The sequence below is a fragment of the Lampetra fluviatilis genome, chromosome 11 (genome assembly GCF_964198595.1).
Source record: "Lampetra fluviatilis chromosome 11, kcLamFluv1.1, whole genome shotgun sequence".
Taxonomy (NCBI): domain Eukaryota; kingdom Metazoa; phylum Chordata; class Hyperoartia; order Petromyzontiformes; family Petromyzontidae; genus Lampetra; species Lampetra fluviatilis.
Window position 1 is genome coordinate 15,262,856 of NC_136285.1, and position 23,971 is coordinate 15,286,826.

General features: G+C 59.0%; 1 protein-coding gene across 1 annotated transcript in view; it reads left to right on the top strand.

Moving 5' to 3' along the window:
• LOC144934881 (plexin-A1-like) overlaps positions 1–23,971 on the top strand; it is a 133,856-nt gene that overhangs the window by 69,671 nt on the left and 40,214 nt on the right. Inside the window, exons 6-12 of the mRNA XM_078861137.1 lie at positions 4,259–4,382; positions 7,307–7,463; positions 7,887–7,986; positions 13,739–13,853; positions 18,427–18,630; positions 20,684–20,777; positions 22,811–23,001. Of these exons, the coding sequence (XP_078717263.1) occupies positions 4,259–4,382; positions 7,307–7,463; positions 7,887–7,986; positions 13,739–13,853; positions 18,427–18,630; positions 20,684–20,777; positions 22,811–23,001 (985 nt within the window). The remainder of the gene's footprint in view (positions 1–4,258; positions 4,383–7,306; positions 7,464–7,886; positions 7,987–13,738; positions 13,854–18,426; positions 18,631–20,683; positions 20,778–22,810; positions 23,002–23,971) is intronic.

The window sequence follows — 23,971 nt, forward strand, 5'->3', positions numbered from 1 at the left end:
CACCATTATACTCGTGTGTGTGTGTGTGTACAGGCTGTGCACGTGTGTGTGCTCTACACGTGTGTGTGCTCTACACGTGTGTGTGCCCTACACGTGTGTGTGCTCTACACGTGTGTGTATGTGTAGGCTGTGCACGTGTGTGCTGTGCTGGCCTTCATAGGTGCTCGCTAACAGCACTTGCCCCAATAGTCTGTTAAGGCTCTATGGGAATCTTTCTCTTTGTGTGTGCCCTCATTTGAAACATCACTGGAAAAATCTGCCATCACTCCAATTATCGCAAAAAAATTATCTCAGCAAAATTCGCGCACGATAAATTTATCTCTCGAATTGATTTTTTTGCTCACGTTGGTATCTTGAAGAAGGGCTGTCAACTGAAAAGCATTCCTTTAAGAGAGGATATTCTCGCACACACACACACACACACATGCACACACACGCATACACACGCACACACGCACGCACACACGCACGCACACATGCACGCACGCTCACACATGCGCACACTTTTGGGGAATGTGCTGTGAGCCAGCACCGATTAGGGCAGGCATGGCACACGGAGGGGGTGGGTTGCCAGCACCACGCCTGGCCATCTACACAAAAAAAACACAAACAACAACCGCCATTTGCCCATAAGTGACGGTGACATCACCACGTCGCCTGTACCAGGCCAGGTGCACTTTGAGGCGGCGTGAAGTGTTGAAGGCTCGCTGACAGGAGGTCTTGGGACAGACCCAGGTGCCATGTGTTGGCTGACTGAGATGACCAGTAGATGCACCAGCTGTACCCCCTACTATGCCAACTTGCTGTATTTTAGCCGCCCATTGCTCCGCTCGTTGTTGTGAGCGTCACTCCTCTGCCCTCCGTTGTTGCTGGAGGCCAACTGCCAAGTAGCAGTGTCCTTCATGAGCCTCCTCTAAAGAGGATGATCTTGACACCGCTGGTACCAGTCGTCGGCAAATCCACTCAGCTCCACATCATCCCGTACCACATCACTCCATCTCCTCTCCAGCCCGTGTCGTGCCCGTTTAGCCCCCTCAATGCGGCCAAACAGAAACTGCTTGGGCATGCGGTGGCTGGGCATGCGGGCTACATGGCCCAGCTTATGCAGCCTTGCCTGCCGGAGGAGCTCACCGATGGGACTTTGTCCAGATCTTTCAAAGATTTGGGAGCTCCTCACACAATCCATCCTGGTTAAACCCAGGATGGATCGTAGGCAGGCCAGCCTGAATGTTTTTGACTGGAGCAGATGTTCCATTAGAGTGGTACACACTCAAACAGACACACACATACTTACACACACACGTGGACACTTACACAGAGGCTCTCTCATACACATACAATGCAATGTAATTTGGTTTTATACAGTATCTCACAATGCACACAAAGACACGTACACCGACGCATTCACACAGACACACACACGTATATGTGAACACACACATACATACAAACATGCCCCACACAAAGACACACACACATACATATGCCCATGCACACAAAGACCCCCCTTATAGCCTTAACAGACTGTTGGGACAAATTATGTTAGCGAGCACCTATGAAGGCCAGCACGGCACACGAGGGGTGGGTGGCCAGCACCACGCCCGGCTGCCTTTATATCCCAAGTGGAGATGTTTACATACCGCACCAGGTTTGAGGCTGAATTGACCGAGGTGGAAACCAAGGAAAGGTTCAAATAATTGTCACTGGTATTGTTCGTGAGCGGGAATCGAACTTTGGTTGCCGGGTTTATAGCGCAGTGCACTAATCGCTGCGCCACCACTCCCCCCACCCAAGTAAACACACACACACGCCCCCTCCGTGAGCACAGTCTCAGTGTCGCGGCAAACTCGCCCCCTCCCTCTATCCACTCGCTCACCCGCTCACTCCATCTCTGCGCTCGCTCCGTCTCTTCTCTCGCCCCGTCTCTGCGCTCCCCCCGTCTCTCCGCTCCCCCCATCTCACCACTCCCCCCATCTCACCACTCGCCCACTCTTTCCACTCGCTCACCCGCTCACCCCATCTCTCCGCTCACTCCATTTCTCCGCTCACCCCATTTCTCCGCTCACCCCATCTCTCCGCTCACCCCATTTCTCCGCTCACCCCATCTCTCCGCTCACCCCATCTCTCCGCTCACCCCATCTCTCCGCTCACCCCATCTCTCCGCTCTCCCCGTCTCTCCGAGAAACGATAGCGCGACGCAAGAATGCGACGGGGCCGACCTTTTGTCCTCGTGAAGGCCGCCCGGCGCCTGCCCCTTTGCTGCTGCCGCTGTTGTTGTCCTCCCTGCTGCGCCGGTGGCGATGCGCTCGCGCCTCGGCCGTAGCTGTTGAGATGCGTGGGGCCGGGCGGCTTGGGGGCTCACAATGGCCGTGTCGGAGCCACCGAGCCGGCGCCGGTTGGCGGTACCGGATTTCAGATTTGAGTTCTGGCCACGAGAGTTCAATCCGGGCTCTCGAGCGAGAGCGAGCTTTATGTTCTCAGTCCGGCCACGAAAATCTGCACAAAAGAGAGAATGTTGTACTTTATTAGGGGTCTTCAAGCTGTGAGAATAAATAAAATATGTTATTAATGCGACCGTGCGATGAATAGGGCTTGCGAATAGCGCACGGCCGTGGAGAGGATAGAGGTCCATTGATGGGATATCTCTCGTATTGACACGGGGTTATTCTTCAAGGACTTTCCACTGACACAAGCACGTGCACTGCTCACTAGTACAACGATTGGAATACGGTTGAGAGAGAGAGGAAACAATTACAAAAGAAGAGAAGAGTGGGAGCTAATCAGGGCACAAGTGGGCAGCGCCTCCATACCCCCCGCCCACCCCACACCCTTGCCGACCTGAGTTGGACCCCAGGGTATGGGATGTGTGGCAGGGGTTGTTGGGGTGTGACCACACCGCGAGGTCAGCCGGCACCCAACGCCCGGAGGTCACGGTGCCGCGAGCCGAGGGGTCACGTTGCCGATCGCTGTACGCTCGTGAAAAGCTCTCCAAACGTCAACGCAGTCGAAGAGAAACAACGGCGGTTTATTCCGTTGGCGAAAATGTCGTCTCTGATGGCTTCTTAAGAGCGCATTTGTCTCGTAGTTATTTTATTTTATTTTTTCAACTCTAACCTGGTCCTCTCCCAGAGGCGGTCACTCTCTCAGCCGATTCTCTCTCTCTCTGCCTCAGCCGCGTCTCTCCTCCCTCTCTCTGCCTCAGTCACGTCTCTCTCTCTCCATTCTCAAAGAGTGGTTGTTGTCTCAAACACCCATTTGTCAACTTTCCAAGTTCACATTTTTTTTGGCCTTAATCAAAGCCCCCCACAGTTTTAAAGTGCCACCTCCCAAGCGTGAGTCTCTAAGGGTCTTTACGTGAGTCTCTGTGGCCACATCTCTTTTTTTATCTCTCTCCGCTCTGAAGGAGGGCCGTTGGCCGGAACGTCGGCACGCTTCGAGCGTTTCTTTCGCGAGGTAGCGGCGGCGGCGGCGGCCGGGGCGGCAGGCTTGCACGTTCCCACGCTGGCGTTCGCCCCGCGCCCGTGGCTCGGATACCGATTGCACGCGCGATAGCCCCCCCCCCCCACCGCACCCCCCCCATCCCCCCCCCACCTCCCTCAGCCCCCCCTGCCCGCTTCACCGACCCAACGCGCAAGGACGGGGAGCTGGGGTCAGCGTTGCCACCTGTCCAGGTTTTCCAAGGAAACTGCCGTCCTGAGAACTCTGTCGGACTTCCCGACGGTGCAGACGACGCGTTTAGCAGGAGCCGTCCCCCCCACTGCCGGCTTCGTGACTTCACCGTCTTCAGCGCCGCCGCTAGGCTTCAACACCCAGGAGAGCCTCAACACAACTCCTGCAGGAGGGTCCTGCTGGGTTTTGGGAGTAATCTTGTACATCTTGTGCGGTGCCCACTGTCACTCAACGCATTCTACATCAGAAATGTCACGCAAATCTGATTACGGGAAAGCCTTCCACGCTCTCCCACCCACTCTCCCGCCCGCTCAACACGCCCGCTCTCCCGCTTGCTCTCCTGCCCGGCGTTGATAAAGGAGATTGTCACCCCAATGGTTAATGTGCACTTTTTGCTCGAGCTGGTGCAGTGGGGCTCAGAGAAATGTAGGGAAGGAAGTTGGGGGGTGAGTGAATGAGTGAATGAGTGAGTGTGTAATCATGCACGTGCCTAGGTGTGCTGTTCAGGCCTTCGTAGGTGCTGCTCGCGAACAGCACTTGCCCTGACAGTGTTGAGGCTACACGGGGGATCTTTGTCTGTTTTGCGTAGGTGCTCGAGGAAAGACCGCTGCCCCCGCTCCGGCGAGCCGCGGCGGTTCGCTGTGGAGGTGGCGCAGTGCGTGCGGCTCACCGTGAGGCCCACCAACATCTCGGTCAGCGTGTCCAGCGTGCAGGTCCGTGCACACGCACCAACCCCGCCGTCACCGCCGCCACCATCGTCACCACCGTCGTCACCACCGTCGATAACATCCACAGCATTTCTCGCTCAATCGCCGCGTCGCCCGTGGCACACGGCTCTGCGCACGTGCCGCTTGCCCTAAACAAACACGGCGGCAAATAAATAAATGAACAACCTGGCCAGAGTCGGGCGTAATAAATAATAAAGGCACACGCACACACACGCACGCACATGCACGCGCACACACGCACACACACACGCACACACACACACGCACACACGCACATGGTCGGACAGGGAGCAGGCGAAGAGCTGGCGCTAACAAGCAGATGAAACGGCGCTCACGCGTCTCTCTCCGTCACCCTCAAAATCCTTATCCCTCCCTCCCCCATTTTCCACCTCCACTACCGCCACCACCGCCACCACCGCTACCACAACCACCGCCGTGCCGATAACCTGTGAACTGCGATTGCGACGAGCGAGCGAGCGTACGTTAGCGCTCCGGCCGTGTTTTAATTTCAGATCTTACGCCGCTAAATGATGTCCCGAGATGATGGCATCCCCCCCACCCTGCACCCTCCATGTCCCCCGTGGCCCCTTTCTTGCTCGGTGCACCGCTGCTTCCAATGCCGGTTACGAGGTGCTGCTGCTGCTAGCGCCACGGCGGTGCCACGGTCGCGCCGCTTTGTTGGTGCACTGCGATCGTGGACGATGCTGGATGCTCCCGCCGATTGGTGGATGAGTCACGGCGGTGATGGTGGTGATGGGTGATGGTGGTGCTGGGTGGAGTGGTTGGGGAGTGGTTGGGGAGTGGTGGTGCAGCGGCGACCCAGGTACAAATCCCGCTCACGGCTCACACCAGCGGTGATGATCTGAACCGGTCCTGGTTAGAGACTCGCACAGAGACCCATATAGACTCACATCGAAATTCACTTCAGCCGGGTCTATCCGGGTCAGCGACCCAGATAATATCTCCACACTCGGCACACCACATCCAGTCTAAGTAAGAGAAGAATCCCCGGTAGACTCGACACGCCCATCGACCGGGTGAGCCTTTAAAATACTTCTTTGACCTTTTGACGTGGCGGCAGCGGTGACATGGCGATCGTTCTTGGTTGTCAACGGCGACGGCGTAGGTGGCGGCCGTGCCGATGGCAGCGATGACGATGATGAGCAGTAATGGGACTGGGGCATGCGGCCCGGGCCGATCGGAACGCCCTAACGGCCCATTAACCCGTTAACCCGTTAACCCGATTAGAGATCACAATCCCCTCGGCGGCCTCTCTTCATCTCTCGGCTGACAATTAGGGGGGCGGCGGGAGACCTGCCACTGAGCCTCCCTCCCTCCCTCACCTCCCTCCCCCCCGTAACCCCCCTCCCCCATCCCCGTACTCATCATCCGTATTTATTAGCTGCCAGCCGCAATAGAACACCGCGGACACGAGCGACGATGCGGCTGCGTTTGATGGTGGAAGCGGCGGCCGTGGCTTTTGTTCGGGGCTGGTGCCAATCGGGTGACTTGCTGGCACGTGAGACGGTGGGGGGGGGGGGGCGGAAGGGAGGTGGGGGGGCAGCGCACAGATGGCAGGCGAATACCCCCCACCCCCCACCCCCCATACAGCCCCCCACCCTCTTCCAGCTTTGTGGAAATTTTCCTCGTCACCGCCCCCCCCACCTTTCTCCCAACTCACTCGCCAGCCCCGTTTTGAATTTGGGGGTCGTAGCTGAGAGGGTCACGGTGCCGTCAGGAGGGGCTGCCCACACAGCGCGAGCCCTACGGCTGCACATGCGTGTACACGTGCGTATACACGTGCGTGTGCCCGCGTGTGCATGCGTGTACACGTGCGTGTGCGCGCGTGTGCATGCGTGTACACGTGCGTGTGCGCGCGTGTGCATGCGTGTACACGTGCGTGTGCGCGCGTGTGCGCGCGTGTGCATGCGTGTACACGTGCGTGTACGCGCGTGTACACGCGTGTGATCGTGCTCCCCTCTCACTTATTCGCCGTCCGGCTCTAATGTCTGCCCTCCTCTCTCTCAGTGCCGTGCTCTCTATGGCTCTGTTTCTCTCTCTCTCTGCCTGTCTCATTTTTAATTTCTCCTTGTCCGCACATGTTTCTGCTGTGCGTCCGTCAGTCTCTCAGTGTTTGCACGTCCATCCGTCTCGCTGTCTGTCTGCCAGTATCTCTGCTGCCCTGTCTACGTAATAAATTTACGTTATTAATCAGTAAAGAGTCGAGATTCTGGTTCATCGCCAGAAAATAAAATACCTTACGTTTGTGTCCATCAACCGCAGTGCCTTCTGGGCCGGTGTTTCCCATCAGCGTTTGTGGTCAGCAACCCTCACAGGCTCGTGAATTATGTCACGGAATTAAATCAACGTTTAACCAATCGGCTTTTGACTTTCTTAGTCTCAACGGCAGCGTGTGGCCTGCTAAACAAACCTGTGCTGGGTTTCACGGTCGGTCCCAAACCCGCCTTGCCTTCCCACACCTCCATCTTGGATCGCACGTGATTTGTCTCTGTCCACCAGACGCACACCAGGCCCCGTATTCAGAGACAAGGCCACACAGCCGTTGCCCTTGCAGCAGAAATAATAAAAATAATAATCAGGGCCGAGATGGCACCTCTCAGCAGCCGGGACAGAGCCCCACGTCGACACCACGGCAAGGTCCCCAGCATCGTCACCTCCGACCTGTCGCTACACCTTAACGCCAGCGCACACACAGGTTCCAAAGCGCCAACAGAATCAGTGGCACTGCTGTTTTTTGGTCATTCCCGGTTCATTGCTGAGCCAATTCTGAGCCAATACCAGATAATTCCCGGGCCATTCCTGGGCCAGCAGGGACCATTCCGCGACGAGTCTCTAATGTGCGCTCCACTTGGCATGCGGCCCTGCCTCCCTCCTCCTCGTCTTCGCAGCTCACGATCCGGGCGGAGAACGTCCCGGAGCTGCTGGCCGGAGTGAACTGCACGTTTGAGGGCGCGGCCGAGACGCCGGGGGAGGTCTACGGCTCCCGCGTGCGCTGCCTGTCGCCCTCGGCACGCGACGTCGCGCACCTCCTGCGCAACGTCACGGGTAGCGGTCGCATCGTTATAACAACCGCACGGCGCCACCGTTCACAACCGCCCAGCCGCTGGTCCACCACCAGCGTGCTTCACACAAAGGGGCAAACCGCTTTCACATTGCACATCACTGGAGCGCACCGCCTGACGTCCGACGTTTCGCTCCACGTGCCGCCAGGAGATTCTTAGAGAGTTGAAGTGAGAGCAGCTCGTGCTAATCTCAATCTGTTCACATCCGTACGGGGATAGAGTGTTACCTCCTCGTGCAATCCGCTGAAAACATCTTAACATTAAACACCCAATGGAGCAGCAGTAGAAGGCTATGACTGTGGCTCTCCTGGATGAAGGAGTCACCACAAGGACTGCCTGTCCTGCACCCCCCGCACGCCCCTCTCTGCCCCCCTCGCTCTGTGTGCCCCCCCCCCGCCCCCACCAGGAGATCGCCGCGTCATGACACTCGGACTCAAGTCTCTGGGGACCGGAGTGCCGTTTGCCAGCACCAGCCTCATCTTCTACAACTGCAGCAAGCATGCGTCGTGAGTGGGGGGCACTCACAGGGAAAGCCAAATGGGTGGGGGGCAAAGGGCAGATGGGCGGAGCATATAAGCTGGCTAGCCGGATGGGTGAGAGTGAGTGGATAGTGGTGTATGGCTGCTTGTGGGTGGTTAGGTAGCTGGGTGGCTATGTGGCTCGGTGTGTGGGTGGGTGGCTGAGTGGGTGGATAGCTGGGTGGGTGCGTGGCTGGTTGGCCTGGGTGTGTGGGTGACTTGGTGGTTGGCCAAGTGGCTGGGAGCGTGGCTGGGTGTGTAGGTGACTGGGTATGTAGGTGACTGGGTGGTTGACTGGGTGGCTGGGAGCGTGGCTGGGAGCGTGGCTGGGAGCGTGGCTGGGTGTGTAGGTGACTGGGTGGTTGACTGGGTGGCTGGGAGGGTGGCTTGGAGCGTGGCTGGGTGTGTAGGTGACTGGGTATGTAGGTGACTGGGTGGTTGACTGGGTGGCTGGGAGCGTGGCTTGGAGCGTGGATGGGAGCGTGGCTGGGTGTGTAGGTGACTGGGTGGTTGACTGGGTGGCTGGGAGGGTGGCTTGGAGCGTGGCAGGGTGTGTAGGTGACTGGGTATGTAGGTGACTGGGTGGTTGACTGGGTGGCTGGGAGGGTGGCTTGGAGCGTGGCTGGGAGCGTGGCTGGGTGTGTAGGTGACTGGGTGGTTGACTGGGTGGCTGGGAGGGTGGCTTGGAGCGTGGCTGGGTGTGTAGGTGACTGGGTATGTGGTTGACTGGGTGGCTGGGAGCGTGGCTTGGAGCGTGGCTGGGAGCGTGGCTGGGTGTGTAGGTGACTGGGTGGTTGACTGGGTGGCTGGGAGGGTGGCTTGGAGCGTGGCTGGGTGTGTAGGTGACTGGGTATGTAGGTGACTGGGTGGTTGACTGGGTGGCTGGGAAGGTGGCTTGGAGCGTGGCTGGGAGCGTGGCTGGGTGTGTAGGTGACTGGGTATGTAGGTGACTGGGTGGTTGACTGGGTGGCTGGGAGGGTGGCTTGGAGCGTGGATGGGAGCGTGGCTGGGTGTGTAGGTGACTGGGTGGTTGACTGGGTGGCTGGGAGGGTGGCTTGGAGCGTGGCTGGGTGTGTAGGTGACTGGGTATGTAGGTGACTGGGTGGTTGACTGGGTGGCTGGGAGCGTGGCTTGGAGCGTGGCTGGGAGCGTGGCTGGGTGTGTAGGTGACTGGGTGGTTGACTGGGTGGCTGGGAGGGTGGCTTGGAGCGTGGCTGGGTGTGTAGGTGACTGGGTATGTAGGTGACTGGGTGGTTGACTGGGTGGCTGGGAAGGTGGCTTGGAGCGTGGCTGGGAGCGTGGCTGGGTGTGTAGGTGACTGGGTATGTAGGTGACTGGGTGGTTGACTGGGTGGCTGGGAGCGTGGCTGGGAGCGTGGCTGGGTGTGTAGGTGACTGGGTATGTAGGTGACTGGGTGATTGACTGGGTGGCTGGGAGCGTGGCTGGGAGCGTGGCTGGGGGGACCTGGCACGGTGAGTGAGGGATAGACGATGTGCTCAGGCGGACGTCCGCGCTGCATTTACCGAAAAGCAGCTCTGAGAATCGATGCCGGGGAAAATAAATAAATAAATATCCACGGGAGGGCGGGGAACGCCGGTGGGTGGCGTGCGGGGGGAGGAGTGATCGGGCTGGCGGAGGGGGGGGGACGATGGAGGAATTTGGCAGTGACGAGCGGAGGAGCGCGACGGGAGAGGCGCTGCTCGTGCCACGTGACGCCTCCACTGCGGCTGGAGACGCCGTTCACGGCGAGTGGCTATCGACAGGAAGGACCCCCCCACCCCCCCACCCCCCCACCCCCCCACCCCCCCACCCCCCCCACCCCCCCCACCCCCCACGCCCCCACCAAGATCGCGCTGTGATGGATTAGGATGCTCTCTCTTCTCTGTCGCTGTTTTGTTTTTCTTAATCCACGATTTTAATTACAATTAGACGTTACATTCTTTACGATTGTGAGGGCAAATCCCGTTAGAGGAGCCGTGAAAGATTTCCGCACAGCAGCAGCAAAAAGAATCTCCCGCAATGAAACGAGATTCGACGGTTGCGGCGGCGGCGATGGCGGTGTAATCCGGCTGGCGGCACTCGGCAGGTTCCGCACGAGATTGTACGCCACGGAGAAAATGTGACTCAATAAGAGGCTAAATCCCCTGGTGATTGCCTCTTACGGGCGTAATGTAACACGGGCGAGGGTGGCGCCGCGCGGCAGATGCTCGCTCGCCCGCACGTGTTAGTGTGTGTGTGCGCGTGTATGTGTGCGTGTGTGTGTGTGCGCGTGTGTGTGCGCGCGCATGTGTGTGTGTGTGTGCGTGTACCCCTCCGTGACGTCGCACTCAGTGATTCAGCAACCCGACGACAATAACGACGATGACGGCGGTGGTGGCGGCGATGGTGGTGTTGGTAGTGGTGGCGTTGGTGGTGGTGGTGGTGATGCTGGTGGTGGTGGTGTTGGTGCCGGACGGCAATGCTGTGGTGGGCAGTGCCGTGGTGGGAGGGCCAATGTAGATTGGCCTTTCCCCTCATGGCGTTTGTAACCACCATGGCGGCCAAATGGGGGTTCTTGACAGGTACAAGGGGCTGGTTAGCCCCTCCACCTTCAATAAATTACCACCAAACCACGACGTTTATGACGTCTCCTGGCCATACCCCATTTGGCAGAACCAGAAGACTGAATCCTTATCCTCGGGGCTCCTCCAGAAACATTAAAAAACCATTACGGGTGGCCACATGGAATGTTCCAATGCTCGCTGCGGAGGAGAGGCTGCCACTCCTCTGTCGTGAGCTGGACCGGTACCACCTGGATCTCTGTGGTGTTCAGGAGGTCCGGTGGACCGGCTCTGGCTCCTGTCACCATGAGGAGTGGACAGTCCTCTACTCGGGATAGGAGACTGTCAAACAACAGGGAGTGGCTCTGAAGGAGGCGTGGGAGCGTGGCGGTGAGGTGTGTGAAGCTGTAAGCCCTAGGCTACTTTGGGCTCGCCTTCCCATCAACCAGAGGCAAGGAGTGGTGGTCGTGGTGACTTATGCCCCCACCGAAGACGAACATCCGTGGAGGGATGCAGGCAAGGCCGAGTCAGATGCCTTCTATAACCTCCTGTTACAGGTGCTGGCTAAAGTGGCCCCTCGGCATAGAGTCATCTTGTTGCGTGACTTCATTGCCCGAGTTGCTCATGATATAGGCACCTGGTCTGGAGTGATTGGAAGACATTGGCCAGATCAGCTCAATAACAACGGTAGGAAGCTGCAATTTTTTTGTGTAGCCCATGGGCTTGTAATTACCAACACGCTCTTCTGGCATCGGCGCATCTACACAACATCATGGATGCATGCCAGGTCCAAGCAAGAACATCTGCTGAACTACATAGTGACGGAACAGCGGATGCGGGCCCATGTCCTTGACACCAGGACCTACCGTGGAACTGATCTGCCAACTGACCATCGACTTGTCATCTGTAAGATGCGCCTGCCATTCTTCCACTCCGGTGGTGGGTGTGTAGTGGTTAAATTCAGGCGCACACTGGAACTTTGGAGGCAACACTATTTATTAGGTAACATAACAATTAACACTTAACACGACGACTTAAGGTGGTAGCCACCTTTCCTAACTTAGCTAACCTACGGGGGTACTACATCACTGGACCAGGACAGCCCAACACGCTGCCTGGTCCACTCGCGGAGACCGGAGATCCTTCGGGAAGGCCCGAGCCCCCAACCACGTGACCCCCTGGGGCCCCTGGCTCCCTTTATCCGGTCACGTGTCCTGTTGGGTTCACGCAGAGTGTCACGGCCTGACACGACCTCCGTGACACCCGCCTACGGTCCCTATACGACACTACAGGTGGACACCCAGGACAACATTCAAACCCATAGTGGCATGGTCTCAGCTAGCTGGTGAAAGCTGCAAGCGATAATTTCATCATTGCTTGTGGCTGGGGTTGGCATCGTCCTCCACTCCTCCTGATGTCGAGGGGAAATGGGCGAGGTTTAGGACTGTGGCTCATGCAGCTGCAATGGCTGCTTTGGGAACACGGTCCAGACCTCCCCAGAGACCCTGGCTGGCAGAGGAGGTGTTCAGGGCGGCTGAGAAAAAGCGACAGGCCCACTCTCATCATCTACAGCATCCCACGTCAGAGAATGAGGAGGCTTACCGCAGCCTTCGCTCGGAGATTCAGAGGGCCGTGAGGTGCTGCAAGGATGGGTGGTGATCGTGGGTTGCTGAGGAGATGGAATCTGCCGCAATGACCCGCGATCACAAATCGCTCTTTAACTCCATCAAATAAGTAACCTGCAGCGCCACACCTATTACCATGATTAGGGGAAATAATGGTGATCCAATTTTTGACCCCCAGAAACAGTTTTGCAGATTTTTTTAGCATTTTTGTGAGGTCCAGGGGAAGGGGAAATCCCTCAATCTGGAAAACATCATGGGACTGGTACCAGCGGTGTCAAGATCAGCCTCTGTGGAGGAGGCTCTTGAAGGACGCTACTGGGCATTTGGAGGCAGTCGCCCTCCAACAACAACGGAGGGTGGAGGAGTGACGCTCACAACAACGAGCGGAGCGCCGGGTGGCTAAAGCACAGCAAGTTGGCACAGTAGGGGGCACAGGTGGTGCATCGGCCAGTCATCTGAGTCAGTCGGCCCGTGGCACCTGCTGGGTCTGCCCCGTGACCTCCTGCCAGCGGGCGTTCGACACTTCACGTGGCCTCAACATTCACATAGCCTGGCACAAGCGTCGTGGTGACGTCACCACCACTTATTGGCGAATGGCGGTTATTGTTGTAGGTGGGGAGCGGTAGTGTAGTGGTTAGAACGCTGTGCTATGAACCTGGCGATCCGAGTTCGATTCCTGCTCATGGCCAACACCAGTGACGATTATCTGAACCGGGCTTGGGCCTCAAATGAGTAACTGGTGCGGTGTGTAAATGTCGCCACTGGGGAGACAAAGGCGTGGTGTTGGCCACCCACCCCCTCGTGTGCCATATCGGCCTTCATAGGTGCTCGCAAACAGCACTTTCCCCAACAGTCTGTTAAGGCTACACGAGGGATTTTGTCTTTGGTGTGGGTGGTCGTGGTGTTGGTAACCGCCCACCGCTGCTCCTCATTCCGTGCGCCGTGCAGGCGGTGCGACGCGTCACGGCGCGAGCAACAAAACAAATAAAGCAAAATCAATCTTGAGAATGACCGAGGAGTGAAGAATGGATAATGAGATGTGGTGAGGGAGGGGGTGAGGGTCGGAGCCAGGGCTGGGTGATGCCTTCTGCTGCCGTGGGTGTTTGCATCGTCTAAACATCGCTGTCTGTCTCTCTCTCTCTCTCCCTTCCTCCCCCTCCATCGTCATCCCTCTGTTGTCTGTCCCTCCCTGCTTGCCCCCCTGTTGATGGCCTCTCCCTTCTCTCTCTCTGATTATCTCTTCGTTTGTAATCTTCCCCCCTGTCTCTTTGTCACCTCTCAAACATTTTCCATTACCTTTACCACCATCATTATGATCTAAAACTCCTTTGCCTGTCTCTCCCTCCTACCACGACCTACACCATCGTTATCATCTCTCTGTTGTCTGTCTATCTCTTCTCATTCCCCCCTTTTATTTTCTCTCCTCTCTGCTGCCTCTCCCTTGTCATCTTCCCATCATCAATACGTTTCTCTCCACATCCTTTCTTCATCACCCATCTCCACCTCCTCTCTATCTCTCCCACCACCACCACCACCTCCTCCTCGTACCCCGCCCCCCCCCCTCCCGCCCGCCAGCTGCCTGGCGTGTGTGAGCAGCTCCTTCCCGTGCCACTGGTGCAAGTTCCGCCACGTTTGCACGGACCACCCGGGCAGCTGCTCCTTCCTCGAGGGCAGAGTGAACGTCTCCGAGGTGAGCGCCCCGGCTCGTTACGTAAATCCGTCGCGATGCAAACGGCCGTGGCAATCCGCCCGGCCTCGCGAGGCTCGGAAACGAGACGCCGGCGCTGACGGGGCGAGGCCGCGGGGGCCGTGGGGAAGGGGGGAGGAGTGGCGGTACGAGGGCAGCGCCGGCGGAGGTGGTGGCGATGGGAGCGAGGTGGCGAGGGATGCGGAGAGAAGCGGTGGAGATGGGAGATTGGGAGGAGTTGACCGGAACAGGCGACAAGCAGGCACAAGCAAACCGATTAAAGGCTAAAGGCCCAAAGCATCTCAAGGCCCCCAGAGTTGTGGCAATAGCGAGAAGAATAATAATGAGGGTTGTGCCGAATTTAAATTAGATCCGTGGAAAAATAAATAAATTGACATGTAAATTATTTTAATAACTCTTAAAACTATTTAATTGCAATTAGTCTATTAACGCGGTTATATTCACATACTCGCACGGCAATCACTTTGGGCTCCGAATGGAGTCGCGACCTTACTGACGGAGAGATGTCGATGGGAGGATGAGATGTTGATGGGATGATGAGACGTCAAAAATCTGAAGCAATCAATGGTTGGATCTCGCTTCTTTGAAAAGGTGCGCCGTGCCGGCGTCCGGCGGTGGTGTCGCCCGCCCTGGCGAGCGCTCGCCCGCCCGGGTGAGCGCTCGCCCACCCGGGTGAGCGCTCGCCCACCCGGGTGAGCGCTCGCCCACCCGGGTGAGCGCTCGCCCGCCCGGGTGAGCGCTCGCGAGTGTTTAAATTCAGCCGGGTCTGCCCGGGTCGGTGACCCAGACAATATTCTCACACGCGGCACACCACATCCAGTATACTTCCCATTCCGCTCTACCAGCGGGAGTCGGAAAATATTGGAGCGAGAGATGAGCCCCGGGTGGCAAGCCGAGCAAAGCAGTGTGGGGAGCTCTCCTCTCCCTTGGCCAGCGGTGGAAATTCCACACTCCCCTCGCTCCACAGTCGCCTCTTTATTTAAATGCCCGTAATGATCCGCAGCAGTGAGTGGAGCGAGTGGAGCGCCCCGGGCTAACGAGCCACGCACCTCCTGCCCGTCGCCCACCCTCTGGGGCGTGGTGGGGGAGGAGGGCCGGGGGGAGGCTGTAGGAAGGGAAGTCGCTTCTGCAGATAGATCTTTTTTCCAAAGTCGGGGCTTCATTGCTCACCGGGTCGCTGTTCAACTGCGAGTGGGCCACACGTCACTGCTACCAACCACGGCCATAGCGACTGGTTATACTGTTTGTGGTGTGCCGGGCGTGGAAGTATTTTGCAGGTCACCGATTTGGACAGGCCCTTCCTTCTGGGTCTCCTCGCCGTCACCCCACCCACCGGACCCCTCGCCGCTCGGCCGCCCCCCTTCCCCCGCCCCCGTTGCAGCTGTCAGGATCGGAGACCCAATACAGACGCCGTTGTGCGCGCGCACACGGCCGCCTTTGTTGCTGGGGGGGACGCGCGCAGGAGTGCATGCGTTGACTGCGATCACATTCCGCTGTCTGTGCGCGCGCACATCGCGTGGCCATTGTCCGGCGCACAACGCCACGGCGGCGGCCTCACGCTTGAACCCCGACGGCCCCTCGCTTGATATCCGATAGCCTCTCACTTGAACCCCAATGGCCCCTCACTTGAACCCCAACAGTCCTTCACTTTATCCCCGACGGCCTCTCACTTGAATCCTGACGGCCTTTCTCTGGAACCCCGACGGCCCCTTACATGAACCCCAATGGCCCCTCACTTGAACCCCAACGGGCCCTCACTTGAACCCCGACGGCCCCTCGCTTAAACCCCAATGGCCCCTTACTTGAACCCCCAACGGTCCCTCACTTGAACCCCAACGGCCTTTCTCTGGAACCCAGACGGCCCCTCGCTTGAACCCCGACGGCCCCTCACTTGAACCCCGACGACCCCTCACTTGAACCCCGATGGCCTTTCTCTGGAACCCAGACAGCCCCTCGCTTGAACCCCAATGGCCCCTCGCTTGAACCCCAACAGGCCCTCGCTTGAACCCTGACGGCCTTTCACTTGAACCCTGACTGCTTCGAGCTTGAACCCTGCCGGATGGGCGAATTTTCAAGGGTACTGAGTGACTCGTGAAAAGAGGGGCGACTCATGAACAGGGGGGCCACCTGTGAAATGGGGGTCAGCTCACGAGAACGGGGGTGTCTGATAAGAAGGGGGGGGGGGTGGGGGATAAAGCGGAGTCACCGTGCTGGCACCAACGTTGAATATGTGCGTACAGCTGCAATATCCCCATAGGTGAAACAACTTAATTTGGAGCTTTCGAGTAATCCCCATAGGTGGTTGCTGTATTGTCACCTTGGCCACGCGGTTGGCCACGCGGCGGGTGAGCCCGACTGGCAACGCCCAGAGGGCCAGTGCGGCCCCTTGCGCTCGATCTCGTCGAGCCTCTCGCGCTCGACAAATGCCACCCCGCGCGGAGCGTCGTTCCGAGCCCTCACGAATGCCTCCCGGGAACGCTGTGGACGATTCTCTACCTGGGTTGATGGTCTGAACGCGGGGATCGCGGTAACTCTCCCGGGGGCGATGCGACACGAACGCAGCTCCCGTCTCACGCCGTGCCGCTATTGGGGACTCGCCCCGGCAGGAGACCGGACGTGTTAATCGGAGCGTCGTCTAAAACCTGGGACACGAAACAAAAACGCGTTAAAAGGACCCGCCTCGGTATCCCGGCCCTGCCGGCCAGAGATGGCGTTGCCCGGCCTGGCGCGGGTGCCGCCGTCACCGCGCGTGGTGGAATCCACGCGCGTGCCCGGCTTGTGTCGCGCACGCATCACGCGTCGTTTCAAACAGCTGCTGCAAGCGCTTATCAAAAATTATAATTATAATAAAAACAACCGCAAGCAAACAATCTGGAGGATTGACGGCAAACAGCGGGCGGGCGAGCAGGCGAGGATGTATTTGCTTTAATTAAAAGTGTGCTCTGTGAGAGATCGACGTTTTTATCAAATCTAATCACATTAAACATTCATAGTGGCGGCTTCAAAGGCGGCGCTGTGTCGTAGCTGCAAAGTCAGCCCCGGGGAGGCGGCTGTTTACACCTGTTAGCTGTGTCAGTTTGGATGTGGCCCAATGTGTCTGCGGCGTGCACCACTGCTATTGTTTACAAAGGCGGCGTAATGAATTTCGCTTTGACGCTGATTGCGTGAGGCTCTGTGATCTCCGCGCCCGAGCGGCACGCGACGACAAACCGCTCGCTTCCTGAAGCGCGCGCGTGGGACATCCCGCCACTCCGCGCCCTCCGCAACGACGCCTGGCGGTTAGCACGCCGCACCACGAACCCGGGGACCCGAGTTCGATTCCCGCTCGCGGCCAACATCGGCGACGAATGTCTGAGCCGGAATTGGCCCTCCTCTAGGTCGACCTAAATGAGTATCTAGTGTGGTGCATGAACATCAGCATGGGGAGACAAAGGCGGTCGGGTGTGGTGCTGGCTAGCCACTCTCGTTGGGGCGCCGTGCCCGCCGCTCGCTAACTGCGCTTGCTCCAACGGTCTGTTGTGGATTTTGCTCGCTCGATGCAATTCCCAGCGCTCGCGTCCTCCGGAGGGAAAATTTGCCCATCGGCCAATCGGCGACGCGGTTTTCCCGGGGGCCGAACGCCGGAGGGCGACGGCCGCCCTCACGGGCGCCGGCGTCGTCGATCCGGGGGCGTTCGCTCATAATGAAGACGATCAGCGCCACGGCGCAAGTGGGGAGGAGACGGCCGTGGCTCACAGGGAGCCCCGTTAATGAGGCCACGTGACGCGCTTAGCACTGGGGGGGAGGCGGTGTGTGGAGGCCGCGGCGCGCACTTGTGGCACAGGGCGCACTCAATTACCACTCGGCTCTGCTGCGACACCGCTTGCCCGATTATAATTTTAGTGGCTTTACAGGGGAGTTTCAAACCATTGATTGTTATCTCTGTTTGTCTATCCTCTGTAACGGGGGTGGGGGCAGGGGGGTGGGGGAGGGACGATAACTCTCGTTAAGTTGATCCAACATGAACGAAACTTCATTGTGAAGCTGCTCTTATGTTGGGTCGCGAACACTCGCCACTCGAGACGGAGCGCCGCTCCCATGCCGTGGCCCCCCTCCGCTAACCCTTTAACCCCGCCCTGGATTAGAGAGGGGGGGGGGGCGGCACGCTGAACGAACTTCAAACAAAAGCTGAACGCTGATCAAGACGAGTATCAATGATTGACTTGACTTTAACAGTTTAGAAAAGGGGAGCCTTGTGTGTGTCTGTCCACTCTGCCACGTGCAGAAGTGCGCGTTCGTGCGTGGATATGGGAAGCGGTAGTGTCGTGCTTAGCGCACTGTGTTATGAACCCGGCAGCTCGAGTTCGATTCCCGCTTCCTGCCAATAAGAGTGGCGAATATCGGACCCAATGCCTGGGCCTCCCCGAGTGCTGATGCTTACACACCGCACTGGGGAGTCAAAGGTGGCCGGGCGTGGTGTTGCCCCCCCCCACCCCTTGTGTACCACAGCGCCGGCCCTCATAGGTGCTCGCTACTAGCAGCACTGAGCGGGGGATGTTTGTCTTTATATCCACAGGAGTGCCCGCAGCTGCTGGCGCCCTCCACGGACGTGCTCATCCCGGCCGGCGTGGTGCGGCACGTGACGCTGGCGGCGCGGAACCTGCCCCAGCCGCAGTCGGGCCAGCGCGGCTACGAGTGCGTGCTGACGCTGGGCGGGCGCGAGGAGCGCGTGCCGGCGCTGCGCTTCAACAGCTCCAGCGTGCAGTGCCAGGAGATCGCGGTACGGACTCGACGCGTGCCGCGTGCATGCGTGCCGCGTGCCGCGTGACGCGTGCTGCGATGGAAATGCGAGCGCCCGAGCCCCGCGAGCCCGAGAGCCGGCGCTCTCACCAGGCGGTGCAACCGCCGGATGGGATTTGACAATAAATACGATCTCGATGCTGGCGCCGCCAATAAAAACACCCAACCGCAGCGACGTGAATAATTTAGCGGTGGCGTGCTGCTTGTGGCGGTTAAAGTGCACCGCCGCTCCGCCCAACAGGAGGAAGCGCTAGTTGATCGCGTGATTTTAATTTAATTAGGCTGGGGTGGTTACAAGTAGCCAGCGCCGTTAATCTCTCCGCGCTGGCTCTGCCGAGTTGTAATCAGTTTGGCTTGCCACGCCGCCCGTGTCCTCTTTCTCCGGTCCCGTTGATCGCTCGCCGATTTCTTATCCCACCGCTCGCTCCGTTTGCTCGCCACGTGTCCCTTTCATCCCTGTTGCCTCACCTTGCTCATTCCCCCGAGTTCCATCGCTCGCGTGATGGGGCTCTCCATTCGTTCCCGTCACCTGCTCAGTGACTCGTGTCCCGTCCCACAGCTCGCTTCCCTGCTCCACCGCTCGCTCGTTCGCTCACCCTCTGTTCTAGCTTTTGCTTGCCACACGTTGCATCACTTGCGCATTGCTCGCCCCTTTACTCAGTCACTCACCCCACATCCCATCGTTCACTCATTAGGTCACTTACACTCCCTCACTCACTGACTCACTCACCATTTCACTCATTCACCCGCCCACTCACTAACCCATTCACTCATTTGCCCACACACCCACTGACCCGCTCCCTTGCTCACTCCCTCGCTCACTCACTCTGCTCGCCCCAGAGTTGGGAGGCCCAGCCTGGGTGTTTCTGTGCCACCGCTGCCGATGAGATTCGCCCCACAGTCCCCCCCTCTCGACCGATGTGTAGTGGCAGCAGCAGCAGCGGTGGTGATCGCGACCCAGACATGGCGCGCTTCCCGTGGTGTTTGTTTGTTTGTTTAGGCTGCAAAGTAACGGCCATGACGACGGTCATAATAATAATAGTAATTATATTTACACCGACGTTACTTCACGGCCACAGTTTGTGACTGAGTGGGGTTGGGGAGGTGGGGGGAGGATGTGGTGGTTGGAGGGGCACGGCGATGATGATGATGATGTGTGTGATGTACCAGCGTTGGAACGCGGTGGGTGAGATGGGGCTGATTGAGCCCCGGGAAGGAGGCCAAAGCTGTAATGGGAGCCGGAGGAAATGCCGGATTCCGGGGAACACAAACATCCGCCTCGCATATTTTGCTGCCCTCAGTAACCTTGGCGTTAAAATAATATCGCCTCTACTCCACGCGAGCGGTGGCGCAGCGGTTAGCGCGCCGTGCCACGGCCGCAGCGACTCGAGTTCGATTCCCGCTAGCGGCCAACATCAGTGGGACGAATATCCAAACCGGTTCTAGGCCTCCGCTAGGCCGCTCATGGTTAACTCATGGAGAATGTCAGCATAGCACTGCTGTTGCCCTAGGCCTTCAATGAGTACCTGGCACACTTTCCCTAACAGTCTGTTGAAGACTATACGGGGAGATCTTTGTCTTTTGAGCCGGTAGTGTAGTGGTTAGCGCACTGCACGACGAACCCCTCGACCCGAGTTTGACTCCTGTTCACAACCAACATGGGTGACGAATAGTTGGACCGATCCTGGGCCTCCCCTAGGTCGACTCAAATGAGTACCTGGTGCAGTGTGTAAGCATTGGCACTCGGGGACAAAGGCGGCCGGGCATACTTCTGGCCAAGAACCCCCTCGTGTGCATCAAACGTCTGTTAAGGCTCCATGGAGGATCTTTATTTTGTGTGTGTGTGTGGTGCTACGAGGACCGCCGTCGACGTGCTTGTGTGTGCGCGTGTGTGTGTGCGCGTGTGTGCGTGTGTGTGTGCGCGTGTGTGCGCGCGCGTGCGTGTGTGTGTGTGTGCATGTGTGTGTGTGCGTGTGTGTGTGCGCGTGTGTGCGTGCGTGTGTGTGTGTGTGCGTGTGTGTGTGCGTGTGCAGTATGCGTACGACGAGGACGTGGGTGACGTTCTCGTCGACTTCTCCGTCGTTTGGAATGGAGATTTCGTCATCGACAACCCGGCCGACATCAAGGGTGAGTCGCCAATTCCGGGCGGGAGTGCCAGGTGCGGTTCATCACCACCACCGCCGCCACCGCTGCATGCTCGTAGGACACGTTCCTCGCGGTGGTACATCTCAGCCGGCCCTGCGCAGCGCAACCTGCACGCAGCACCGGCCAGCGGCCCGCCACGAGGAGCCCAAGCTGCTCCCTGGTTTTACTCAATCAACCAATTTGCTGATGATTGATCAAAGTCGGGATCTTTACCGTCCACTGTGACACAAGCCACACGTTGTCGTGTTTCATGGCTCCAGTATTAACCAGCGCGGTCACTGGGGTTCCTATAATTAGTTGGTGACGCGGAGAGCCACCCGCAAAGAGTATTGCTCAGGAGGGACCCGCTACACTGGGATGTTTGGCCAACAGCAGTTACACAGCGTGTGCGGGTTTAACTATGGGGGGAGGAAACCCGTCCACAACAGTGGGAGGTCTTACAAACTACACACGGACAGGATGCCAATTTGGGAATCCAACACGGGCACTTGTGGCTGCGTGCTACCGCCATGGGCGCCCGACGGGTTCAAACCGCGACCCTCGGCGATGAGCGGCGATCGCGCCACGGCCGCCCTCCCCCGGCGTCGCTTTCCCGCGCGGACGCCACAAATCACGGAGAAATCCCCCGGCGAGCCGGGAGCATCCTTAATTGAAAGTGGGGGGCACCCTTATCGCCTCGATTGCGTAACGTGCATCGCGCTCCGAGTTAAAAATAGGAAGATCGCCGCACGCTAATGGTCCGTGGTTAATGGCGCTCGTATCAGATGGCGAGCTCCGTGTCGCGTGCTCTTTTGTGCCGAGCTTTAAGTGTGCGCGTGCATGCGTGCGTGCGTTCCCATCCCCAGCGGCCTCTGAACTTAAATTTTCCATTTGCCCGCGCTGCAGCCGGCATAAACAGCGGCGCGTGACAGCGTGCGGTCTCGCCCGCGCCCATCGCGTCTCAAACACAAACCGCCAGCAGACCGCCAGAAGTCTGCCAGCAGCCTGCCTTTGCGCAGGCAGCGTACGCGTGTGCACTGACACACACACACACGCGCACGTGCGCACACGCGCACTGAGACGCACGCACAAAAAACCCTGAAACGCGATCGACCCCGCGGCCGCTGACGAACGGGCGTCTCGCCGCGGCCGCTTGCCGTGCCGGGTTAATCGGGATTCCCGTCCACTTAGGATCCATCTCGCCGTGACGGACGATGGGGAGCGGCGGTGTCCTGGGACTCGCGGGGTCGGAGGTCGCGCTAAAACAACCCCCGCACGCGCAAATAAATAAATATATATATAAAGCCCACGTAGCCGAGCGCCGAGCGGCACGCGGGCGTCCCAGCGGCTCGCCGCCGCCGCGATCGGCTGCGGCCGGCGTAGCCACCGCCATCTCTCGCCGGCCGTGATTGACTCGCACGCCATTCTGGCCGTGCCGGCGTGGGATGCCGGCGCTGGTGGGCAGCCAGAGGAGGGAACCGCGGAGATGGAGCGGAAACACTCAGATATTTCAGAGGAGCGGCACTCTTCATTCCAACTTGAGGCCAATCGAACAGGCAGCGACCTCGTCGGTCGGTCTCACTTCTCAGCCGCATATCATTAATTTTTTCTTATAGATCCAGCCCCACGGGAAAGAGGAGCGCAGCAAATCCACGCGGACTGAGAGATGCTCGTCGCCTTGGAGGGAGGCCTTCGTCCGTCAGTAGATCGATCGTCGCCGACGATGAACATGAGCGTCGTTGCCTCCATGTCTTGGGCCGTGCTGCTAATTTGGAGTGGACGTGGCAAATGGTTGTTGTGTTCACGCGTCAGCACATTGACGCCAGTACGCGTGTCGTGTCCATGCGTGCATCGCGTGTGCATGTGTTCACGTGGGCGTGCGTGTGTGCTTGTGTGTGCTGTGTTCACGTGGGCGTGCGTGTGTGCTTGTGTGTGCTGTGTTCACGTCGGCGTGTGTGTGTGCTTGTGTGTGCTGTGTTCACGTGGGCATGTGTGTGTGTGCTTGTGTGTGCTGTGTTCACGCGCGTTGCGAGCAGTGCACCTGTACAAGTGCTCGGCCGCGCGCGACAGCTGCGGCCTGTGCCTGAAGGCCGACGCACGCTTCGAGTGCGGCTGGTGCAAGGGCGAGGAGCGCTGCACCCTACGCCGGCACTGCGCCGCGCCCGACCTGCACTGGCTGCACCGCGGCATGCCCCTCGCGCGCTGCGCCCACCCGCGCATCACCGAGGTTCGGCACCGCACCGCGTCTGTCCGTTCGCCCACCGCTTGCCTGACGCTGCGATGATTGTCACCCGCACCCACCACCCACTCACGCGTCGCTTGGTTGTCCTTCCCCCGCACCTGCGATTAGCACGGTTGTCGACGTACGGTGCAAAATTAATGTCAACATACGTACGTACGTACGTCCGGTGACCGGCACACAGCACACGGCACTGTGCCAAACCGCGTCCGTCCACCGCTCACCGTGCATCACCGTGGCTTAGCCGCACGCGCTTTGATCTTCCCAACCCGCGCGTCGCTCGCTGAGGTTCTTGAATCGATCTGTGTGGAGTTTGAGAGTGCTGTGTAACGTGCCCTGTAGCACGACCCTCCTGAAAGGGAGTCCCAAGGCTTAAGACTCGCTGTGTTATTGGCATTACAAGCGCAGCACGCCACAACATCGCTCACCGTAAAGCGCGCACCACCGCGCACTCAGACCGGTCGTGCGGTCGCCGCGGTTCGGCGGCAGCACTTAACCGTGCGCCACGAGCCCACCCCCTCGCACGCCCCACGCCGCCGACTCCGGCTCCGCGCTCCGCGCTCCGGTCTCGGAGCAACGGCACTCTGCGGCCACTCGCGCGCGTCCGTGCATGGGCGTTGCCGGCTCTTACAAACTCGAGGGGGCGGGCAGACGGGCGGGCGAGTGGGCGAGAGTGCACATCGAGGGCCCAGCTGCGGTCCGCGTGCCGGCGCCGCGCGGCGTTGCCGCGGCTGGAGCCGCCGTCGCGCCTCGCGCACGACGCGTCTTGCCAGCTGGCCGTCGCTCATTTGCGTGATGAGCCCCGTTCGCCGGCTCTTGCCGGGTTAAGCGAGTGAATAATTGATAAACCGGGAGGCGCTAACGACGCCGATTGTTCGGCCGTTGCGCAGCGCGCTGCCGGTTAGCGCCGCGGACTTTCGCGCCGCCTCTCATCGTTTTCTTTGATTCGTATCACGGA